At 41.5% G+C, this 25,973-nt stretch overlaps 1 protein-coding gene across 2 annotated transcripts in view; it reads right to left on the reverse strand.

Annotated features, from left to right (window-relative positions):
- Positions 1 to 25,973, reverse strand: part of rngtt (RNA guanylyltransferase and 5'-phosphatase) — a 116,570-nt gene that overhangs the window by 12,448 nt on the left and 78,149 nt on the right. Inside the window, exons 13-14 of one of the 2 annotated variants that reach the window (XM_046873259.1) lie at positions 2,808 to 2,908; positions 870 to 1,611 (exon numbers count right to left, since the gene is read on the reverse strand). In XM_046873259.1, the coding sequence (XP_046729215.1) occupies positions 1,509 to 1,611; positions 2,808 to 2,908 (204 nt within the window). In that variant the 3' untranslated portion in view covers positions 870 to 1,508. Of the gene's footprint in view, positions 1 to 869; positions 1,612 to 2,807; positions 2,909 to 25,973 lie in introns of those variants that run through there. The other variant, XM_046873258.1, reaches the window with a different exon arrangement.

Genomic DNA, 25,973 nt, shown 5'->3' on the forward strand with positions numbered 1-25,973 from the left:
TTACTCTTTGAGTCGTGAAGTGTTTTATAGCATAAAGTACAGTATAACTAGACCAGACCAGCCATGATATAAAATGCATAGCTAACGATACATTAAAGATAAATATAAAGATAAAGAAGCAGCTACTGATGCCATACACCCCATTACGATCCGATTTCCATTCGATTAAACACAATGCGATTCAATGTAATAAGGTGGAATGAAAAAAAATCTGATGCTCTTCAATTCAATATGGTGCAGAGAGTTCACTTTTATTTCGTTGGTTCAGACAGACAGCAAATCATCAATTTACTTAAGTGTCTTGTGACTTCTAACGGACGCCATTCACAACATGTGTAGGACGTTACAGCTCTACCTCTGCCATGTTAATCTGTATTCTATGCGACTCTCAGTTTTTTTTAAACATCTCATTTCACATTTAGTCTCCATCACCCGAATGAGGTCACGTTCCCCTTTTGAGTATGGTTCCTCTCAAGGTTTCTTCATCATACCACCAGGGGGTTTTCTTCCCCACAGTCATCGAGGATAAATGAACCTCATTCCCATTCATTCTTATGTCCATTGTGAAAAGCGGCATAGAAATAAACTTGGACTTGATGGAAGTGAGAAGGCCTTGGCTGCTGTTTCAATTCACCCCAAAGGTATTCAATAGGGTTGAGGCCCGAGCTTTTAAGATCTTCCAGCCCAATCTACGTCAAGCATATCCTTTATGGAGGTTCGGGTCTCCAAGTTCAAGCGAAGGGAAAAGCCTCCAAGTTAGTGTTAATCCAAATCAAATATGGCTGGAAAAGTCAGGTGTGCCAATACATTTGTCCATACTGCATCTCTAATTAGATAAATCATGATAAAAACATTCACAGGTCAGCGAGTTCAACTTGGAAATAATGTGAGCTTTTATTTTTCGAGAACAGCAGGTAGAGTCTGCCTATACAAACCAACCCCGAGTTTCTTTTCTCCGGGTCTATTGTCTTTCTTGTTGCTTTTTTCTGTGAGCCCCTTGAATATAATGGGAGGAAGGTATAGGATAGGAGTGCTTAGGAAAGAAAAAAAAAAAAGGATGAGAGAGAGTGGGAGGAAGAGAGGGATGGCGTGGGCGAGAGCGACAAGTGCTTTACACATCTCTCTGTTGCCTGGCAGGGGCAGACATGGAACCGTAACCTCGGTGCCTAGCAGCCCTCTTCATCACAAGAGCTTTGTGGGAATCGACCCGCCAGCTCAGCTCTCGGGTCCTGCTTAACATCTAACAGAACTTTCTTCTGCAGTGATGAGTCGCAGAGTCACAGCGGATTTTTTCCTCAAAAAATTGAAGTGCATTTCCATAAAACCTGGCTTTGTTGAAATGGATGTCTATTTGAGCTGGAGTCTAATGTAATATTACTCATATTATATTACATGGACAAATGTTAATGGACACCTCACCATAAGATTGGTATTTCTGAACATCCCATTCCACATTTAGTCCCCATTTACTCTTATAATATCCTCCATTCCTCTGGGAAGATGTTCCACTAGATTTCGGGGTGAGCTTGAAGAGATTTGTGCTCATTCCGCTCCAATACATCACAAAGATTTTTAAAAGGGTTGGAGCTCCATAGCAGGAGATTCTTCTCCCTAACATAAGCAAACAATATCTTCATGAAGCTGAAACAGGTTTGTGTCTTTATGAAGAAAAAATGTAATGTCTAAATTTAATAGTTATTGTACGTGTTCAATTTTGTGGCAAAGGTTTGTGTTAGACAGGGTTTTTGCCGGTTTCACAAAGTCCAATGTAAGACTTTTTCAATTTTTTCGAATTTAAGACCTACATCACGACATAAAAACACACAAATACGTTGTCAGCGACTGGCCTAAACCACGACCTAAATAAATTTTCTTCAAGCCATGTATCGCTAAACTTGCACTTCCTCACACCTAAAAAAATATCCGTTTTTACGTTTGTGGTATAATCCATGAGAGATTCGCGCCAATAACAGAAAACTGATTGGCTGTTGCATGTTGGTCTCATTTGCAGTCGTAAAACTGCAAATTATATTCTGGCTAGCGAGAGCAAGAACTACAATAACCACTGAAACAAACAAAAACCTTCTAAAGTATTTAATTATTTATTATTATTATTATTAATTAAACCTTCTAAAGCATTTAATGAGCATTGCAGGTAGCATTACTTGGACATAAAAAAAAAAAAAAAAAAAAAAAACGAAAGACCTGTTCAAAACGATTTCAGGCCTAAAACAGGAAATTTAAGACTTTGTAATAACAAAAATTGAGATTTTGGAATTTTTTTATTTAAATTTTTTTAGACTTCTCAAGACCCAGTGGAAACCCTGGTTAGAACCACAATTGGCTGAAAAAGCCAGGTGTCCCAACGCTTTTGACCTAGTAGTGGATTTAACGGTCCTGATTGAGGTTTCTGAATTTGGAAATTCACGGGAACACTGCATGGTGGAGGAGGACCATGAGAAGGACCATGTCTGCTCGAGTAGGAGGTATTGATCGGTTTTACTTTTTACTATATATATATATATTTCACTGCAGACATTTTTCAGTATTTTCTGTTCCTGTTATTAGTTTCTATGAGAGACTAAACACGGATTGACGAACACCTTCGGGTGCCAGATGAAGGCGAAATTGCAAAGCTCTATATTACTTAAATCATGGTCTTCATAAAGACCTGCTAAAAGGGGAAAAAAAATCTATGTGCAGGGCGGAATAAAACTTTTACAGAGTGAAAGAATGATAGAGGGGAATTGAAGGGTTTCTCTTTGTGGTTTGTTCTGTAGATGGTAGGTGTGAAAAGTGTGACTCACCCTTCTCCTCCAACTTTGGAGATCTTCAGTCGGAAGTCCACGGAGTTGTGACTGGGAGGTTTCCACTTCAGGATTTCGTCGCAGCGGCCCGGCTTATACTTCTGCTCAAACAGAACGAGAAGCAAAATAATTAACACTTTTAATGACTTACTATGAACGGAATGAATAGAAAAATAACTAAAATATTTCATGATGCACCAGAAAGCAATCCATTATCACCTAACATCACAAACCAGATCAATGAAACATTTCACAATATTGTGTTGGTTGAAGGTTGATTCCATGTTAATACAGCGATGAATAGAAGGGAGTGGGGGGTATGAGGGGGCATGAGGGTGGTATTGGGCATTGGGTTCATCCCCAGTCCAATTTAAAAGGTCAATCATGGCTGCAAACCATGTCATGGTGTACAGTATGTGTAGAAGATCTGCCCTGGGTTTCATCTTCAAACCCTCTGAAATCGGAAGGAAACTGGAGTGCAAACATACAGGGAGTGCAGAATTATTAGGCAAGTTGTATTTTTGAGGATTAATTTTATTTGAGGATTTAATTTGAACAACAACCATGTTCTCAATGAACACAAAAAACTCATTAATATCAAAGCTGAATATTTTTGGAAGTAGTTTTTAGTTTTAGCTATTTTAGGGGGATATCTGTGTGTGCAGGTGACTATTACTGTGCATAATTATTAGGCAACTTAACAAAAAACAAATTCATACCCATTTCAATTATTTATTTTTACCAGTGAAACCAATATAACATCTCAACATTCACAAATATACATTTCTGACATTCAAAACCAAACAAAACAAATCAGTGACCAATATAGCCACCTTTCTTTGCAAGGACACTCAAAAGCCTGCCATCCATGGATTCTGTCAGTGTTTTGATCTGTTCACCATCAACATTGCGTGCAGCAGCAACCACAGCCTCCCAGACACTGTTCAGAGAGGTGTACTGTTTTCCTCCTTGTAAATCGACATTTGATGATGGACCACAGGTTCTCAATGGGGTTCAGATCAGGTGAACAAGGAGGCCATATCATTAGATTTTCTTCTTTTATACCCTTTCTTGCCAGCCACGCTGTGGAGTACTTGGACGGTGTGATGGAGCATTGTCCTGCATGAAAATCATGTTTTTCTTGAAGGATGCAGACTTCTTCCTGTACCACTGCTTGAAGAAGGTGTCTTCCAGAAACTGGCAGTAGGACTGGGAGTTCAGCTTGACTCCATCCTCAACCCGAAAAGGCCCCACAAGCTCATCTTTGATGATACCAGCCCAAACCAGTACTCCACCTCCACCTTGCTGGCGCCTGAGTCGGACTGGAGCTCTCTGCCCTTTACCAATCCAGCCACGGGCCCATCCATCTGGCCCATCAAGACTCACTCATTTCATCAGTCCATAAAACCTTAGAAAAATCAGTCTTGAGATATTTCTTGGCCCAGTCTTGACGCTTCAGCTTGTGTGTCTTGTTCAGTGGTGGTCGACTTTCTGCCTTTCTTACCTTGGCCATGTCTCTGAGTATTGCACACCTTGTGCTTTTGGGCACCCAGTGATGTTGCAGCTCTGAAATATGGCCAAACTGGTGGCAAGTGGCATCTTGGCAGCTGCACGCTTGACTTTTCTCAGTTCACGGGCAGTTATTTTGCGCCTTGGTTTTTCCACACGCTTCTTGCGACCCTGTCGACTATTTTGAATGAAACGCTTGATTGTTCGATGATCACGCTTCAGAAGCTTGGCTATTTTAAGACTGCTGCATCCCTCTGCAATATATCTCACTATTTTTGACTTTTCTGAGCCTGTCAAGTCCTTCTTTTGACCCATTTTGCCAAAGGAAAGGAAGTTGCCTAATAATTATGCACACCTGATATAGGGTGTTGATGTCATTAGACCACACCCCTTCTCATTACAGAGATGCACATCACCTAATATGCTTAATTGGTAGTAGGCTTTCCAGCCTATACAGCTTGGAGTAAGACAACATGCATAACGAGGATGATGTGGTCAAAATACTCATTTGCCTAATAATTCTGCACTCCCTGTATAGCCAAAAAAAAGAGGAGTGGGGTATTGGAAAAAGGGATGGTGTGGGAGAAAGAGAAGATTTCCCATTTGTTTAAGAGAGACTCTTCATCACACGGGCCCTGAGCGCAGCTAAACCCGCATCTGTTTGCCGCATTAACACCTACGAGGAACGTCTGCTCAAGTGCAGTCTCGGGTTCCCCAGACACGATCCCAGCTGTGTATGAACAGTCGCTCTTAATTCCCATTTCTAAAAGCTTCTTGCTGCACCGTTTTTTTTTTTGTTTTTTTTGTTTTTTTTAAGTATGTGAGCCTGCTAGAGGCACCAACATTACATTGTAAAATCCATCAGTGTGTTTTATCTCAGTTGGGGGGGAAAAAAATTAATAAAAAAAATGTACATCTGGATTTAGTGCATCACGCATCAATCCTTTTTCATTCCTGTAGGCTACACCACGTTTTTCTGAGATCTGCGAGTCGCTTTTCATAAAACTCAGAAAAACATTGACATTTGGCCCAACATCCGCACCTGGAAGGGTTTCGGTGCTGTAACTCAGAGCCCCTGTTCGGGGGCCTGATGTGTGTAACTTAGCAACTGCAGAGGAAGTGAATGCTCTTAAAGGGGCCATTCTGCCGATTCCTCGCCATCTCGTGTGCAGGAGAGTGGGCGAGACTAGCGATTTCCAATAAAACCAGATCAGACGACTGGCAGATTTGCTCAAAGTGAGATTCGAACACGAAAGGTTTGTTACGATTAAAGAATCGTTTTTGAGTCAGTTCCAGTTTTAATCAAGTGCGAAAACACGTCCTAACTCGTAGCTAATTAACGACTTTATGTATGAATGTATTCACTGGGCCAGAATATGTTTACTTTAATGATTAACTCCTAACAAAACATTTCCAGGTACCAAACCTTGTTTGTTTTTATCTGTTCGTTTCGGTTTTGTTCGTTCATTCGATCACTCGAGTTAAAAACAGCCCTGTGTATTTTCCATCATCTCCAACTAGCGTTGCAAAGGGGCGGGAGAATTTCCGTAAAAACTTCATCTGGAAAAATTTGGAAATGTCCCACGTTGGAAACTTCCCAGGAATTTATAAGAATTAATTAAAAATGTAAGGAAAATTATATAAACTGTATCATATACAAACAAACATTTAGTTTGGTCATAAGCTGACATGCATGCAAAATAATACAGATTTTTAAAAATGACATTTTTTACTTTGAATTATAAGTAGAACAAAATATAGATATTTCTTATATAATATAATATATATTTCACAGTATTCACAGTTTTGTTCTGTATTTTCGATTAAATAAATGCAGGGTTGATAAACATAAAAGATATTCCTGTAGTTGTCCGAGCCTGGAGGATGGCGGGAAATCCCGCTTATTCCCATGGAAACCTTTCAGTTTTGAAACACACAAAACCTAACACTACAGAAACTGCCAGTGAGAATCTTCTCTGCTCACTGTGGTTGTGTCAAGTAGTTATTTGAGTCATGGGAACAGTTCAGTGAACCAAATAACTGCTCAAAAACGATCTTCTCTGACCTCTTTTCGACCAGGTGCCGACCTCTGGAATCATTTATAGAACCCGACCAGGCGTGTGTACAATGCAGAAAATTTATTATACCCTGTGTTTCAGCTCCGTAAAGTGAGAGCTCACATGTGCAGCACAGTGTGTGTGGAACGCGGGGGTTTACACTACAGGTCTGCTGTGAATTCTAGATAGTGTGAAAACGTTGAGTAGTAGTGTACCACGGGCTGTTTCAATATTGTTTTTGGCGAGTTTGTGTGGGCTGAATGAAACGAGGCAGTGGGCCGTGTTTGGTCTGTTGGCTTCGAGACGTCTAGGTGCTGGCACGTCATGAAGTAACAAGTGCCTTCGACTTTGTTTCCGTTAAGGAAAGCCCGGGAAGCTTACTGTGCGACCTTCAAGTAACTAAAGAAGTTTTGAATGAATAAAGGCTCGACTGAAATACCACCTGATGAGGCATTTACCTTTAAGTAAAACAAAAAAAAACAAAAAAAGGGGGGACTATGTATCGGCAAGAATCTGGCGATCCGATACGTATCACGATACAGGGGTTGCAATACGATATGCTGAGATATTGTAAGCAAGGTGATATATTGGTACATTTTTATTTTATTTTAGAATATGCAAAACCTTACAAAACGACCTGAAAATGACCTGAACCCCTTAAACCTGCCCATACAATGAAACCTGTGCCAGCCCATACCCCTATCACACCTCAGTGCATCAAGTGTTTTGCAATACATGAACAATATTAGTATCATTGTACAAAACATGGTCTTGGTCCAACTAGTGGTTTACATCTAAAAGCTGCAATTCTAGAGAGGCAAAGAATAAAGAGCAAGAAAGACTGCTACTTCTTCTACAAAGGTGGAGAATGCAGTCAGGCAAGGAAAGACAGTCACTTACACTTTCCGCACAAACAAAACCTATTGACTTCGGCGCAAGTCAGTCGACCCTGCTATTACTTCTGGCACAAGCAACTCAAAATCGTTTCTACAGCAGTGTCCCGAGGAAACAGGTGGATATTAAGGCTAACATTAGTAGCGTGCCATCATGCCAGTACTTCCTGACACTGTTTAAGTTCTGCGATAAGAAGACTGCAATCTATAAAGCGGCCGGGATATAAACTCAAAGCTGCCATGTATTGTGTATTCATTTTAATTTTTTTTTAAATATCCGGTATTGCGTTTTTGAGAATCGTCAAACAAAATATCGCGATACTCGCGTGTATCGATATTTTCGTACACCCCTATGCTCCGCTGCATGAAACGTGATCAAGCTCAGGTGTCCTTCAACATAACTAAGTACTAATCAAATTACCTCACTCCGATAACTTCCCGATCATGTGTCTAGGGTAAAGTGCCATTTTCTCAAGCTGTTCGCACTAGGCGTCCTCAGGGACACCTCATATCCTTGTGCAAGCCCCCCCCCAAAAAAAACAGGAAGAGGGCCATCGACCCACACCCGTCCAAGGCCGTGCCACACAGACACAGGATCTCTAAATAAAGAGACAAGCTTTTGGTTGAATGCAGCTTGAACAGGTTGGTTGTTTTTGTGTTCACGCTTCAGTGCAATAAAGTGTGCAAAAGTACATTTCTGCAATCTGGACTTATAAAAAAGTCACTATTGCACACTAAAATTTTATAGCCGTTCTGTGCCTTCAGCAAGAAAAAGAAAAAAAAAAAGAAACCTCACCTTATTGTAATGAGGTGAAGATATTAGCGTGAAGGACGAGTCATGCGGTTAGAAGGATTTATTGAAAGAAGCTTCTTATTTTTTTGTTCGGATTAGCTCGGAGAGAGCGGCGTGAGAGTGGAGAGAGAGATAGGCAAGCAAAAAGGCTGATATGGAGGAAAAAAAACGTGCGAGAGAGGATGAAAGCTTTCACACAGTCTCCTTCATGTTGCGTATCTGATGCAGTAGTGTGTGTCCGTGTGTGGGCAAGGACTTGGGAGAAAAAAAAAAAGAATATGTGCAAAATGTCCCCACCTTGCACAATAGACACTGCGAAGAAAAACAGCGAGGCCCTAGGCTTCGGTCAACTTGAAATTGGAATAAATACCATAGAATATTTGGTTACTGAGGTGGGATACATTGGGCGGCAAGGTATCGGAAGCAGATCTTGAAGATGATGTGGCCAAATAAATAGGCAAATGGGAGGGTCTGAGCAACCGAAGGCAGTTCTGAGGAACAAATTGTGATGGGCGGACGACTGGGTAAGAGTATCTATAAAACACCAGGTCTTGTTCATTGTTTCTTTCTGTTGATTCGCACTGTTTAGTCTAGGACTACACATCCAATCAGATGGAAAGCCTTGCTTCGTTCTCATTACCCAGCTGTTCTGTATATGCATGAAAGACAGAGCGAGAGTGCAGTCCTTATGACTGACTCCCGTGACTTGGCCGTCGAAGTGGTGGAATTAATGAACAGGGTATGAATCTGCCATGTAATCATCCTGCATAATACACCTCGCCGGTGATAGGAAAGCCGATTCTCAGTAGCGCTGCATGGTCATGTAATGGCTCTCGAACGCTGACAGGATAAAGATGAAACATCAGTCTGCAGTGATTTCCCCGTCATCAGTCATCTGCCATCAGCGGCAACAGCTCCCATCTGTTTTGCACGAGAAAAAAGCAGTGGCCTACTGTTCATCCCTATCAAACCTCGTTGGAAATTCACAGCGCATGGCCAACATTCTGGAATAAGCTGGGCACTTGTTAGTGCCATCTGTCTCTGTCCCAATGGAAATGGCAACAATTCCATGGCCTTGTCATGCACCGGGCCACGAGACTCGGCTTTTCCCTAGTTTCAGATGCACGGTAATGCTTATTCCCAATCGCTCCAGGCAAGCTGGCACAGTGCCTCCTCTGATCATCATTAGATGTTGTCTGTAGTGACTGGGGGAATCTGCTGCTGCTGTGCACCTGTCTTAATGAATTCATCACCGAGGAAGAAATGATGTGTGTTATTAGATCGTTTGGGGAGCAAATTACTCTTGCTTTGTTAATCCAGGTAAACAAGCCAGGCTTCGGGATGGATGCACTGCCTGTAGTTGCTGCATTCAGTCAACGTTTAAAACAAATATTCCGCTAATTAGTCAAAATGTCTAGCTGGAATTGAGGCACCGAGATCAATTCCAATGCATACGGGGAGTCTCAGAGTTACGATGGGTTGACTTACGATTTTTCGTACGGTCTATGATGAAGAAAGCGTGTGCATCTGGAAAGCGTTCGCAGCGCTTCACTTTTTCCACATTTTATGTTGTAGCCTTATTCCAAAATTGATTAAATTCATCTTTGCAAATGTATTACAAATAAAAAAAAAAACGAAAATCACATGTACATAGGTATTCATATTCATCTTTGAGATTTTTCTACAACTTGATTAGAGTACACTTGTGGTAAATTCAGTTGATTGGACATGATTTGGAAAGGCACACACCTGTCTATATGAGGTCCCACAGTTAACAGTGCATTACAGAGTACAAACCAAGCCATGAAGTCTAAGGAATTGACCTCAGAGACTAGATTGTCTCGGGGCACAGATCTGGGGAAGGGTAGCAAAGAATTTCTGCAGCATTGAAGGTCCCAATAAGCACAGTGGCCTCCATTATCCATATTTTGAAAAAAATTTGGAACCACCAGGACTCCAGGGACAAACAGTGGAGAAGGGCATTCGCCAGGGAGGTGACCAAGAACCCGATGGTCACTCTGGAAGACCTCCTGCATTTCTTCTAGAAAAACATCCATCTCTGCAGCCAAACAGGTCTGTATGGTAAAGTGATTGAACACAGATTGAACTTTTTGGCCTGAATGCCAAGTGAGATGCCCTACTCTCACCAACCTTCAACAGAGTTCAGTTGGTGTTAGAGAGCCTATTTGGAGAGCCTATCATCCTGTATTTTTGGTGTTTTAAAGCCAAATTTTAGCTCTTGACTCTCCTTCTGATCAGCGTCGCTGGACATTCCGCCCTCCACTAGCAAACTGGCGCTCGTCTATGCACCCGCTGCCATATACCTTAACCTAAAAAGTTACACAACCATTTAAGTTGTGCAAATGAAAGGCTATTAATGCAAATTGTTCAGCACTACCTGTGCAAATTATAAGCTTGAGTGATATACCTAAAGTTGAGAATTCTTCACATAAAAGGGCACGTCAACAACCCCAGACGCATGTGAAAAGACATTCAGACCAATACTGACTACAAAATCTCTACCAACCAGGTGCCTTCCTCCCAGACAAACTCAATCACTTTCTTTCTTTCTATCCATCTGCTCCTATATGGAAAATGTCCTTTATTCTTACAGCTTTATTAGAAAACTAAGTTACTATCTCCGCCCATTTTCCAGGCTTTCTGGGGTTAAAAAAACTCCCCCTCCCTTCGCTTCCACTCCAGACCGAGAGATATGTAAAACCGGCCGCAAAATTAATATCTATCTATCTTAGTCTACATCAATTACTTCAGGGCACCCGGGCGACTACACATTTGGGGCGGACGTGTAATATTGCTCGCTTCTCCAGATCGACGTTCTTCATAAAACCCGATGACAAAGCTCATTTTCTTCCGTCCTCGTCTCGGAGGCCCGATTTCGCATTTGAATGGCCGTGACTTGCCAAGTACCTGCAAAGTAAGGCACGAAAGTGAATGTATACGTGTCCTCGTGTTCGGTGCAAAAAGTGGAGTTTCGTACACACGGTGCAAAGACTACCATCTGGAATGTGCATGATTTTGCTCACGCGCCATCTGCAGTGATGACATTCTCTTTTGTAATTAACACACCGCCCCTTTCTCCGTCTCGGTCCTTTCCTTTTTGCGCAATCAATGGCATTCACAATAAAAAAAATGCAGATATTTTTCAACGGACAGGGATGGCTTACGGGATTTGGGATACGCCGGCTTTTATTACTCGATCGTAGCGGTCAACCCCGACGCTGGGGGAAAAATTAATAAATAAATCACGCATTTTTTGACTTTCTGTGTGCATCTGTGCATCTCTGACTGCCAGATTCCCCCTCTAACACTTCACCTTTAACAGACAGCTTTCTCTGATTGAGCCATACAGCCTCCCACTCCCAGATTTCACTCCCCGCTCCACAGTATATTTTTCTATCTCCTTGTGCTTGCGTTTAGCCTTTAACATATTCATACTAGCATCAAAGATATGCTGGAGTCTCCGTGAACATATCTTGTGTGCATCAACTGACCTCTTTGCGATTATATTCGTATACACGACATGTATATTATATAGTCTGACAAGGCATAACTTTATGACCACCTGCCTGATATTGCGTTGGTCCCCCTTTTAATGCAAACCAGTCCTGACCCTTCAGAGCATTTACACCATTAACTTCTTCAGCAATTGGAGCTACAGGAGCTGTTGGCTCGGACCACACGGACCAGCTCCCCATGTGCATCAATGACCCACGGCCACCTGCGACCCTGTCGCCGTTTCACCACTGTTCCTTGCTTGGACCACTTTTGTTAGATACTGACCACTGCAGACCGTGAACATCCCACAAGAGCTGCAGTTTTCGAGATGTTCTGATCCAGACATCTAGACGTCACAATTCGTCAGACTCGCTCAAATCCTTACCATCGCCCATTTTTCCGGCTTTTAACATTAACTTTGAGGACAAAATGTCCACTTGCTGCCTAACAAATCTAACCCACTAACAGGTGCAACATTGACGATATAATCAATGGTTTTCACTTCACCGCTCATAATGTTGTCAATGTTATGCCTGACCGGTGTAGATCTATATCCATCTGTATCTATATATCTATCTATCAGTATCTATCCACACACACACACACACACACACATACTACATTTACACTACACAAACAAATATTTGAGTATTTTCCAGTAATATGTGTTTCTTCTCAAAACAAACTTGAAGGCACACTGTAAAAACAATATTTGTGGAAGCTTGACATTTTTCCTTCACCTGAACTACGAGACCCAAACCTGTTTCAGCAGGACAATGCCACTGTGCACAAAGCCATCTCCATGAAGATATGCTTTATTAGGGTTTACATGGTAGATCTTAATGTCCTGCAACAAAGCTCTGACCTAAACCCCAGGATGAATAGAAATGGCAGCCCAGGACTCCTCACCTACACCAGTACCAGATTTTATTAACACTGTTGTGGCTGAAGGAGCACAAATTTCCACAAAAATCTAGTGGAACATCCTCTTAAAAGAGTGGAAGTTATAACAGCAAATGGACATACATTTGCAATGTCAATCAAAAAATGTTAATGTGCTCATTCTAGTATGTTAAAAGTAATAACAGACTCCTATTGTGGATGTTGCACAATGCTTGCAAATAAATAATTCCCCACAGCATTACACAACCCCCACCAGCCTGAACGTGACCGACATATGTCTGTCTGAAATCATTATTTTCTTTAAATGTTTGTTATATTTAGCATTTTGTGTTGTGCATTCTAGCCTTTCTGTAAGCTTGGACTAATCTCAGCTCTATCAGCACAAAGATCAAGACCAAACCCCAGATCATATGTGCTGTATTTGTTTTTTTCCCCCAACCAGAAAGGTATATAATTTGACTATTATCTTGTTGAGAAATAAAAAAATCTAATATTCCCTGACGTCAAGAATGTACCTGTTAAAGTTTTTTGTCTCAAGTCTTTTATGGTTTTTGAGAGACACATGCATGCGTCTTTTGTTTCAATGCAAAAAAACAAGGTCATTGACGGCTAAGATTTACTAAAGGTAAATAAATAAATAAATATATTCCCACAAGGCGCAGTCAAGGCGTAATTTCATGGCGTTGACGTATTAAGTTAGTTAGCTAGCTAGATGGCAGCCATATTGGTTCAGTATTCCTTTTACCATTTAACCCCATTCCAAAAGTCTGATGCGAACATTTAGTAAAGCACTTGCCTGCACTGGGTATAAGCGTTCTGGTGTACACAGGTGGTTCCCATAAAGTGCTGGGTACACACAGTACAGCTGAGAACGTAAAAGCTTCACCAAGTGTTGCACCAACTGCTCAGTTAAGAGGAGAACTGTTTGACTGTCGAGCGAACCGACTGCGTGAAATGAATGTAAATGGTGTAAAAATAATGAAACAGGTGCTGTGTTGAGTTGAGTGGAAGATGAGAGGAGGGGGGGATTATTGTAATTCTGCGTTAAGAACGGGGGCGGTTTAAAACGACGGCGCTATTAATCTGTAAAGAGAGCGCGGTAGAGACGTCTCTCTATTACAAGACTACTGTTAAAGTGCAGAAACGCATTATTGCGTTTGTTTTCGAACTGCATGGTGCATCGATTGCATTGTCGAATTTACTAATGAACATGAATAAATGGGGCACGATGAATGGTTTATTTTTCAGTTTAATGCTGTGCAACCTCACGATAGTAAATCAGAGTTAGTTCCTGTTCTTCTGTAGGTTATGGGTGCAATAAAACATCATTCCCTCAGTAGAGACTCCCCTGGTACCAGTTAGACACCTGACTGAAAATGAGATTCATGTGGGCTTCTTCAAGATCTCATTCCACATTTCCTCCCCCCCATTTGCTGTTATAGTAAACTCCTCCCTTCTTAGATGGTGTTCCACCAGATTCTGGAGTGTGCTTGTGGAGATTTATGTTTCAGCCGCAAGGATGTAAGTAAAGTGAGGTAACTGATGTAGGCGAGTGCATGGGGTGCAGTTTCTATTCACCAGGTCAGAGCTCTATAGCAGAAGATCTTCCACTCCAACCCATCTAAAAACACATCTTCATGGAGCTGGCTTTGAGCATGTCAGGCTGAAATAGGATTGGGTCTTGTAGTTCGAGTGAGGGGGAAATTTACATTTTACAGCATCCAAAGGCATTCTGTACAATTGTATGGTTTTAAGTTTGCGGTAACAATTTTGGCGCCATATGCCATATGTGTGTGTGTGTGTGTGTGTGTGTGTGTGTGTGTGTGTGTGTGTGTGTGTGTGTGTGTATATATATATATATATATATATATATATATATATATATATATATATATATATATATATATATATATATATATATAAATATATACACACATGCACAATTGTACTACTGTACTATGCAATGACAAAGTTCTATCTATCGTGGTGTCTCTTGTCAGTCCACATAACATTTTCTCCAAAAGTCTTGGGGATCATCAAGATGTTTTCTGGCAAGACTGAGACGAGCCTTTATGTTATTTTTGCTCAGCAGCGGTTTTTGTCTTGGAGCTCCATTTTTGCCCAGTCTCTTTCTCCTGGAGTGTTTAAAGGCTCTGGCATGGAGAACCTGGTGTTGGATCTGTGATGATCGCAAATGTTGAGCTGTTTTATGAGTTGCTCAGAAGCTCGTAGTTTTATAACCATAATGACTGTAAAAGACTGTAGAAAGAACATTATTAATAATCGTACACTTCAGTGCTCATGTTAGTTCTCACTCTCCAGTGTTCTGTATTGTTTAAAGATTTATAATCACACTCTTGATGTCACCCAAATGAGGATGGGTTCCCCTTTTGAGTCTGGGTCCTCTCAAGGTTTCTTCCTCATAACATCTTAGGGAGTTTTTTTCTTATAAATACACATCGCTCACTTTGACTGGTAAATTCTGTAAAGCTGCTTTGAGACAATGTCTGTTGTGAAAAGCGCAATAGAAATAAACTTGACTTAAGGTGGAGACATGAACACTGGCTTTAACTAAGGCAAGTGAGGCCCGCAGTTCTTTGGATGTTGTTGAAGGTTCTCCACTGTTCCGTGTTTTTGCCATCCAGCTAGATCTATCTAAATCCATCTATCCATATATATACTGGCTGTATACAACCTGATGTTTTACTGTAAAGGAGCAATCGCGGCAAACATGCCATTTTCATTTTAGCTTTCAGTGACGCTGCTGCACATGCCAACTGGTTGTTTGAGCCACTGTTCCTGAGCAAGCTGTTCCAGCAATCCCAGATTTGGAGGAGTCAGATCAAGTCAATTCGATTACATTGTCATTTCAACCATATATACAGTAGCTGACGCAGTACATAGTGAAGAGAAACAAGGTTTCTCCAGGACCCTGGTGCTACACAAAACATTATGGAGCTACATAGCATTTTGCTGTTGGAGGTACAATGCTCTGCCACTTGGAAGCACTAGCTCAGTGGTTAAAATGTAATGACTGAAAGTTTGCATGTTCAAATCCCAGCACAACCTTCCACACTTGGTGCCTTAAACAAAGCCCTAAACCTCAACCATGATTCCTCACATCTGACACGGCACAATACGTTTTGCTCCAGAATATCTTGGCAGTCTTGAAAATCAAAGCTCCCCTTGGCTACAGCAAGATTCACTTGTAAGTGTCCTGTTTTTTTTCTTTTTTTTTTCTTTGAAAGCTTGATTTTTGTGTCTGGGAACATCTAATGCTACCAAAAAGCTCCAGATTGGTCTCATCAGTCCTAAGGACATTTTCCAAAAAGCGTTGTAGCTGGTCAATATACGTTTTGCCGACGTCGGTGTCGCGGGTCATTCAATCTGCATCACGTCACTGGGGAATATGGTGTTGCCTCTTTATATGCTCAAACAAATTAGATATGATGTGCATGAAAATGGTTTTTCGATTGTAATGTTTGTTTCTAACGATTTGAAAGCTTCGGCCGTGCCATTTTCAGAGGCCGTTGGACCGTTTATCCGTCGTTCCTGAGAACACTGCCAATCGACTCGAGCTTATAGCGAGCACAATGTCGGTTCGGTATCGCAATACAAAAAAACCCCAAAACAAAATCTCTCATTTTCTGTCATTTTCATTTGAATGCTGCAATTCAATAGAAATCCGAAAGCATTCAAACGCACCCTAAAAACAGCAGCAAAAGTAGAAATGAGAGACAGCGATAAAGAGAAACAGAGTGAAAGAGCAAAACAGGAAGTTCAGACGGGAGTTTTATCCGACACCTTGCCTCTCCCTCGTGAACTCGTACTTCCTTCTGCCGACTACATTATCTGAAGTGCTACACAAATGGTCTGGGTCTGACCACGCTGGCCTTTTCACTTTCCCTCCCGAGAGAGGATCTGTCTGTCAAAAGCAGCACGGATTTTCCAACACCTGCTCGCTCACTATAGACGGTTTCTGGAAGCCGTCATCTGCTTTTGAGATTAGGTACCGCGATTAAATCTGATAAAGCGCTATGGGAAAGTGCTTGAGCCGAGCAGAAGGGAGATATACTAGCACTGAAATCAAGGTGGTGGGTATAAGGTGGTACCCATGAGGAGGAGAACAATGACGATGATGATGATGTGCCAGCCCACAATTAGATATTTCTTCAAAATATTTTATTGATGAAACGCAAATAAGGAGGGTTGTTAGAGAGAAAAATTGAATCCCTAAAACTACTTAAATGAAGACCTGGCAACCTTTGATCATCTGCTTATCATGAGCTGTAGAATGGCCTGACTGGTTTGAGTAAACAGGAAGTCTATAGTAACCAAAATAACCGCTGTAACCACGGTGCACAAAAAAGCATTTCTCAAACGCACAACATGCCAAACTCTGAGGTTCTACAACTATTAAAGACCACATTTGTTTCTATTCCTGTTGGCAAACTGGACAGCTGAAGTCGCCCCGGCCCGAAGAGTCTCGATTTCTGCTGTATGACTGTTCACATGGGAAGAAAATCATTCCAGGACCTGATCTGCCCCATAAGTTGATTCTAGTGGTTTTGATAGAGTGTTGGAAATGTTTCCTGGGACCGTATTTGAGTAAATATAACTACAAATGATTTTATGATTACATTTTGCACCTTTGTTAAAGATTTCTAACACTCCAATACATGCTTTTGCTGCCTGGGAGGGACTTTTTTAACTCTGCTGACCTCATTTTCAGTCCAAAAAGAGTTCAAATACATTCCAAAAACATTGAGAAGCAGTTTTTGTTAAAGTCGAATAAAAATATCAACCCTTTCTGCAGCTGAGAGGTGAATCATATCACAGTCAGCTCTGAATATTTGGTTTTACTTTCTTATTAAATGTCATGTGATTTATCTATTGAACACTATGATAATACTGTCATTTTAATTATCCCTTTTTAAAAGATTGCTTTACTACTTTGTCTTTTTTTCCCCCCGACCATTTGATCTAACGCAGCGGCGTTATACACTTATATGTACACTATATTGTCAAAAGTATTGGGTCACCTGGTCATAAGTACGGTATGTGATTTTTCAGCGTCGCATTCCATTTAATCCCAATTCACTCTTATAATTCCTTCCGCTCTTCTGGGAAGATGTTCCGCCAGATTTTGAAGTGTGCTTATGGATATTGGGGTTCATTAGCCACAAGGGTGTTATGAAAGGCAGGTACTGATGTAGGGAAGGAGACCTGGGGTGCAGTCAGCGTTCACATTCATCCCAAAGGTGTTCAGTAGGGATGAGATCAGAGCTCTATAGCAGCAAGATCTTCCTCTCCAAAGCATGTAAACCAGATCTTCAAGGAGCTCACTTTGTGCATTGCCATGCTGGAACAGGTTTTGAGTTTCCAAGTTCAAGTGAATGCAAAATTCTTTAGCACTGTAGTGCATCTAAAGATCCTGTCCAATTGAGTACCTCCAGATTTGTGGTAACAGTTTGGAAAAGAACCCAATATAGCAGGAAGGGTCAGGTGTCCCAATACTTTTAGCAATATAGTGTTTATACTTTTACTCAAGTAAAAATTTAGAGGGACACTTTTACTCTAGTAATATTGTCGAGTGTATCTCAATTTTAACTACATGGTTTGGGTTCTTCGTCCACCACTGTCTGTTGAGCACCAGCCTGAATATTGTCTACGGTTTATCCGTCTGATAATATCTGCTTCCAGCATGATAAATGAACTTCCTTGTGTACTTTAAAACGAAAGACTTTCAGGATGCATTTGAATTTAGGACTAGCATGAATATTCAGCTGAGGTAATCTTCAGCAATTATGTGGGACCAGAATCTTAAAAACTCCTTGCCAACACCTTGGAATCCATGCCAGACTATATACTCATGGTGTCCAGAAAAAAAAATTCTGGAAGAAAACAGCAGAACTGTGAAGGGGATTAAATTTATTGGAATTAGGCCTGACTCCAAACCGGGATTTAAACCTAGTCTTGAATGTGTAAACATTTGCCTGACTGGTTAAATCTTTTAGACAAAAAGTTGTGTGAGGAGGCTCCTCGAGAGTGGCCAAGGATACCAAAGCTTTGGGGCTATAAGTGCCGGTTGATGGGTAGAAAAGAAGAAGAATGGATGGGGGAAAAAAAAGTGTGGAGGAGAATTTGGAGAGGACGTGTTGTGCGGCTTGTGAAGTACAGGTGCAATGTGCATCAGGCGTACCGCAGAGCCGTTGCAGGAGAGATGGAGGATGTCATACACATCCGTGCGATGTGAGTCATGAAGTAGGATTCGTACACCCACAGGTGCACACAATTCATCCCAAAACAGCCTGGAGCCTACTAATGGCCTGATGCTTCATGCAGGCACACGGAAAGAGAAAATAGAGCGAAAAAGTAAGAGAAAGAGAGAGATCGAGTACAGTACACGGTGGCACATAAATAGTAAGCATGTGATAGTAAAGTTAGCCGCCATGATCTGTACATGATTCACGAAAGCCTCATTGTGTGGTCGTCATTTATAGACTGACACGCAGAGCCATGAATCATTCTCACGATGCATCTTAGATGTTTGTGTATCATACATCGGATGCAAGTCTTGGTCATGCTCTTGAGACCTGCTGAATCACAAGCCAGAATAATTTGCTTGGAAAGAAAGCGCCATCTACCTTCTTCCTCATGCATGAGCTCGGAGGTGATTCTGATCAAAACAAGTTTAAAACGGAGTGTGCGCTCGAACCTGATTGGTGGATCGCTACGTGATTTATCAGTTGAGTTTTATATATTTTTATAGCCGCTTGCATGCACGGCCTCGGACAGACTTGAGCAGGCAGCGAGCACAAGCTTCAAATCTGCCTGAACGCTTTCGCACATTCTTGGTTCGCCGGCTGCACGCTGCCACGTGGGTGGTTTCCACACATGCTAGGCACTTTTTCGCCAAGTTTTTACTAGCTTTTATTATGGATTATTTAATAAAGTATATACATACACTTCGACAATATTGACAGCACTTTAGAGTATCAGGTGTTATACTGAACAGGGTGCCTCTGAAGCACAAACAGCTCAGGTGAAGTTTATGTTTTCTAACTCGCTAACTGTTAGCATTATCACCTTTCCTGCTAAAACCGAACCCAAAGCCCTGTAATACGTGTACCGTTACACCCCTACTCCTGCTGCATCACAGGGCAGGGTAAAAAAAAAAAAAAAAAAACTCAGAAGGGGAACCCCTATCTTCCCCTATATGACCATAATTGCCTAGAGTTGCTGTAGCGAGGACGTCGTACCTCCCGACTGGAGAGCACATCCAATTTTGCTCGCTGGTCTCTTCGCACGTCTACAGAACGTCACGATTCGAACTCGCAATCGATTGACAGCAGAGCAAAAACGCAATACTGTCACGCCGTTTGGGAGCCAAATCAAAGTTTTTTTTCACAAGGACGTTATTTTGCAGGCCCCCCGGCAACGGTTTGCGTTTTGTTCCGTTTAATTAGACACGCAGTGTCCAAACAAAAGCATTAGAAACACAAGTGTCAATTTTGACTTGATTCAGATGCCACATACAGACTAATATGTGTGAAAGTGTTCAGAGATGATTAAAAACCATAAATCAGGTGTTTCTACAGTTTGGACTGCTACTGTACTGCCTCTTGACTGTCTATTATTGCAAGAGTATTGGATGCTGAAATTCATAAAGCTGTTTCAGAGTGTCCAAATTATGGTGGTTGGTTTCGTAAATTCGACCGTACTCCGATATTTTACCCTTATACTTTTACCTTATCCTTACACTCGTTTTTCTACACTACCCAATAATTTTTTCCTATGCCAAATCATATACTTTACCCCGTTACCTTTTTTCACCAACTGTTTTCTACATTACCAACAAAGCCTGTCCATATATGTTTTTCCAAAACCTTACCCCTTTTCATTATCCTTCTACCTTTCCCTATACCACATCTCTTACATAATTATATTTTTTTCTATACCTTTTTCTTACCTTTATACAGAATACCAGTCCTTACCCTAATTCCTTACTCTGTCATTACTCTTACATTTTTCTTATACCAAATGCCCATACCCTACCCATATACCATACCCTTATACCCTCTTCATATAACATACCACCTTACCCAATTACCTATACCTTACTCATACCTTTTTCCTATATAGTACCATAGCTCCATACCCAACCCCTATACCTTATACCTTTTTCCTCTGTAGTACCATAGCTCCATACCCAACCCCTATACCTTTATCCTATATAGTACCATAGCTCCATACCCAACCCCTATACCTTTATCCTATATAGTACCATAGCTCCATACCCAACCCCTATACCTTATACCTTTTTCCTCTGTAGTACCATAGCTCCATACCCAACCCCTATACCTTTATCCTATATAGTACCATAGCTCCATACCCAACCCCTATACCTTTATCCTATATAGTACCATAGCTCCATACCCAACCCCTATACCTTATCCTTATACCTTTTTCCTATACCATACCCAATTATCCCAATACCTTACTCATATACCTTTTTCCTATATAGTACTATAGCTCCATACCCAACCCCTATACCTTACCCTTATACCTTTTTTCTATACCTTACCTCCATATCCTCCCCCTATACCTGTTATAACTTACCCTAATAACTTCTTCCTTTACTCTTTACTCCAAGTCTTTCCTATAGTCCGTTTATCCCAGATGTAATATACAAGACTGAACATTCAAACACTTGCAATTTGATGATTGCATATAGACATACCTCCTCCCTTAAAACAAAGTGTTTTGCTTGCTGCTATGGTGAAGGAAGAGGAGAAGTGTCACACACACACACAGACACACACACTGGCTCCAAAGGGGGGAAAAAGGTGGCAAAACGCGAGATGGGCAAGTGGAAAGGTGGCAGCCAAAAAAGAAAGAGTGTGTGTGTGTGTTTGTGCATAAGTAAACACAATCCCCGATTCTCTCTCTCTCTCTCACACACACACACAAACCAGGAAATCCTGACGCTCTCAGGCTCCTCATATCCGCAGCCATTAAACTCTTAATAATGCACACGAGGGGAATTCAATGGCGGACGCAGGGAGGGGAATCGCGCAAAACAAATCCCCATTTTTATTTCAATGCTCATTCGCCTCGCCAGTCAACAGAGGTGTTCAAGGTCATGCGATACGGCCTCTTACGATCAGCTGGACGGAACGGAACAGGCGTATGCGTATACTTTTTGCACACCGCATGCTAGTGTGCAGTCATGTAAACCCCCCCCATAGAACACGTACGAGACAATCAGTGGCTGCTTTCACAGACGATCGTTTTTTCATCTGACGTCTCGTTCACGTCTCTATTTTCCTTTACGTTCGTATATTTGCGGGATGCACATCTCGGCCTGATTACACCCCTGTGCTGATTTGATTCGCTCAAAGAAAACGATTGAGTTGATATTCAAATTCTCTTCGACTCAAGAAATGGCTCAGTGGTTTTTTTCCAACCCGAAAACAATTCCGAAACCTCATTCCCCCCCGAAGAGACAAAAAAAATAAACAACAAAGATGAGCAAACTGCCCCCCTTTCAATTCTCTTCTTTTCCTCGATTTTGTTCTCAACTCGTCTTTTAATACTTTTCCTTTCTCCTTGTCTTTTCGTTATATCGTCACTTTGCCGCTTCTTCGTCTCATCTGTTTCCTTTCTTTTCATCTCATCTCGTTTCTTTACTTCTCGTCGCATCTCGTGTTTTTGTCTTCGTCTCGTCTCTCGTTCCTTTTCTTCTCGTCTCATTTCTTTTCATCTGTTTGTTTCTTTTCTTTTCATCTCATCTATTGTTTTTCTTCGTCTCATCCCATCTCTTCTTGTCTCATTTTCTTTCTTTCTTGTCTCAGCTTGTTTTTCTTCTCAATTCATCTTGATTCTTTTCTTTTTATCTCATCTTTTGTTCCAATATTTCGTCTCATCTCATTTCTTCTCTTCTGATTTAATCTGTTTATGCCTTAACGCTATTGTTTTTCTTCTTGTCTCATCTCATTTCTTTTCTCGTCTCATCTCACCACTTTCCTTCTTGTCTCATCCCTTGTTTCTTCTCTTCTCCTCTCATCTGTTTCCTTTCTTCTCATCTCGTTTCTTTTTTTTGTCTCATCTCGTTTTTCTTCTCGTCTCATTTCTGGTTTCTTTTCGTCTCGTCTCATCCCATCTCTTCTCGTCTCATCTCTTGTTTCCGTTCTTCTCGGGCTTATCTGTTTTTTCTTCTCATTTAACCCATTCATTTCTTCGTCTCACCTGTTTTTCTTTTCGTCTCATTTATTGCTTCTTTTCTTCTCGTCTCCTTTTTTTTTTATCTATCTCTTGTCGTTCCTTTTCTTCCAGTTTGTCTTTTCTTGTTTCTTTGGGTCTCTTCTTGAGGAAAAAATGCAAAGGCCAGAAAATATGACAAGAAACTCTTTCATGAATCTTTCTCTTCACCCCCGAAGAGAAACATGCTCCATTTTTGATGAGACAATTTGTGTTTCTCAGAACTGAAACGCTGGACGAGATACTAGCGAGAACCGAATTCGGACCAGAGCTCACTGTCACGAATAAGTGGGATTGCAACGACTGAAGTCTCTTTCATCCCTGACCATCTGAATTATTCATTGATATGAAAAAGGGCTTTTTTTTAATCATGAATAAATTAGCCCTGAATTATGAAGAAAAAAAAAACAGGCACAATGAAATTTTCCACGCTGATGCAACACACGTCGGCGACGACACGCGGCTTTCATCAATCTGACAGAGGCGGTTTGTTTAGCGAGCCGAGCGGGCGACCTGCGGATTTGTTTGTTTGCTAGAGGGAGACGTGTAGCAGCTCAGTGTCGACCTCAAATCCCACCGAGACGATCAGACAGAAAACGGAAAAATAGAAGACACGAACATGGTTCATGGTAACTTTGTAAAAACTGGACTGCACTACATGTTCTTACTGAGATAAACGGAGATTTGAAAACAGGAATTTCAAATAGCTTTTATCGACAGATTTCAGAGATATGCAGATTCGCGACGATGTGGTGCATCTCGACGTCGCCGTGGTTACCGCCTCGTTTAGCGGCGGGTGGGGGGAGGTCAAAAGAGAGACATTTTGGTGTCGGGGACTCGGAATCAAACAGCACAGCTGTCTATGATGATGACGGGATTTACGAAACGACTGCATAAAAATACGTTGTGGTCAAAAGTATTAGGACACCTGGCTTTTCCACCCATATTGCTGCTTCTTCAAACTGTTTCCCCAAACTTGGAAGGCGTGCGATTGAATCGAATCGCTTTGGATGCTGTAATTTAAGAAATGGGAGACTCTACCGGTCCCAGCTTTACTATTCACAAAGTCATACACATACTTACATACACACACATACTTATAGTCAAGTGTCCACAAACTTCTAACCATACAGAGTATCTATCTATCTGTCTGTCTTTCTGTCTGTCTGCTTGCTTATCTGTCTATCTGCCTGCCTGCCTGCCTATCTGTCTATCTATCTGTCTATCTGCCTGCCTGTCTGCCTGACTGTCTGTCTATCTATCTGCTTATCTATCTATCTATCTATCTATCTATCTATCTGTCTGTCTGTCTGTCTGTCTGTCTGTCTGTCTGCCGCCCTGCCTATCTATCTGCCTATCTGTCTGTCTGTCTGCTTGCTTATCTGTCTATCTGTCTGCTTGCCTTTCTATCTATCTGTCTGTCTGTCTGTCTGTCTGTCTGTCTGTGTATCTATCTATCGTCTTGTCTGTATTTCCATCCATCCATCCATCCATCCATCCATTCATTCACCCCTCCATCCATCAATCCACTTGTCTGTCTGTCCCTATCTTTTTCTCCACAGATGCCGAGACTGACACTTTTTTAATCCCCCATCACTGTGTGTGTGTGTGTGTGTGTGTGTGTGTAAACATGGCATGAAGGACACGCGCCTTGTAGCAGCTGTGTTTGGCGACACGGCCGCTCTATTCATCGACACTCAGTCAAAGATGAAACGACAGACCGCAGGCAGGTGAACGAGGACGGCATCAAAAGTGCCGCCTCGACACATCCGTCTCTTTCTCTCTCCCTCTTTCTCTCAGTTTCTCCCCCAAAAACATTTCTGAAACAAACTCAAGGCCGAGAGAGTTGCTGCATCTGCATCCAGTAATCTGGATTCAATCGACCTCGAGTGAGAATGGGAATGAGGTTAATAGAGAATGGACAGAGCATGTGTTTCTGCTCTTCTTTCATGTAGTTAGATGATTTTTTTTTTTTTGGAGAATAAACACTGTGGTCAGCGGTGGGCCGCTGGAACAGGTGGCGGAGGTGAAGCTCATTTTTCATTCATGTGCATTAGAGAACGTTTCTGGTTCACAAGTTCGACGGTGTTATTTAGTTGAGCTCCAGCGCCGCTCTGCAAATTACGAGCGTATGGCACGGGATTCTACAGGATCTGCTGAGCAAATGTGTCTCGTCTCGTCTTGTCTCGTCTCTTTTCTTCCTGTATCTTGTGGTTTTTCTTCTTGTCTCGTTTTCCTTTCATCATTGTCTTCGCTTCCTGCCTCGTCTTTTCTCTTCTTTTGTTTCTTCTCATTTTGTCTTTTCCATTAAAATATTTTTTGGTTTACATCTCTTCTTTTCTCATCTTGTTTCTTCTCATCTTGCGTTTCTTTTCTTCTCATCTCATTTCTCGCTTTCTTCTCTCTTGTCTTTTCTTTTCTTCTTGTTTCTATTCTTTTGTCTTATCTACTGTAGGCTTGTCCCTTCTTCTCGCCTTATCCTTACTTGTCTTATCTTATCGTCACTTGTCTCTTACTGGATCATTTAAACTCCTCTCGTCTCTTTTTTCGTTGCCCTCCATCTCTCATCTCATCTTCTAGTTGCTAACTCATGTCTTTTCTTTTCCCTTTTCTCACCATTTCTTCTCTCAACTCTTTTCACGTCTCATCTCCGGCCGACTCCTTCGTTCCCGTCTCTCCAATGCTCATCTCATCATCCCATTTTACTTCCCGTCTCTTTGCTTCTCTGATTTTTTCCATATCTCCTCTCATCTCATCTCATCTTTTCTGTCGTCTTCTCACATGTCCTGTTTTCTTTTCGTCTCTTCTCTCTGCATTTTTATCTCCTGTGGTCCTCACGATATTAAAGCGTAAGCTTCGTTATTTCAGCCTTGATGTATCAGTCTGAAGCAACATTGAAGGAATTTCATTGCTCTGCCAGTAGCAGGGGGACTTTTTTGGGACAGACCCTCACATCATCATCACCCTCTAATTAGCATTTAAGTGGTGGAAGTTCGTTGTTACCAGACCCCCGGGATCACGTTCTCTCTGCGTTTCACTGTTTCCTAATAGGCTGAAGCAACACAGTTTGACGCACTCCGGGTGAAAAATTGCTTCTGATCGCTAGGTAGCTCAGAAATGATGCATGGTTTTGACAGAATTCTTTGTGAAGTAGATACAAACGATTTTGCTTCATTTTTGGTCATTTCTGAGTTTCCACACAAGTGCTATCTGCCCCCTTCTGCATACATAC

The sequence above is a fragment of the Silurus meridionalis genome, chromosome 18 (assembly GCF_014805685.1).
Source record: "Silurus meridionalis isolate SWU-2019-XX chromosome 18, ASM1480568v1, whole genome shotgun sequence".
NCBI lineage: Eukaryota > Metazoa > Chordata > Actinopteri > Siluriformes > Siluridae > Silurus > Silurus meridionalis.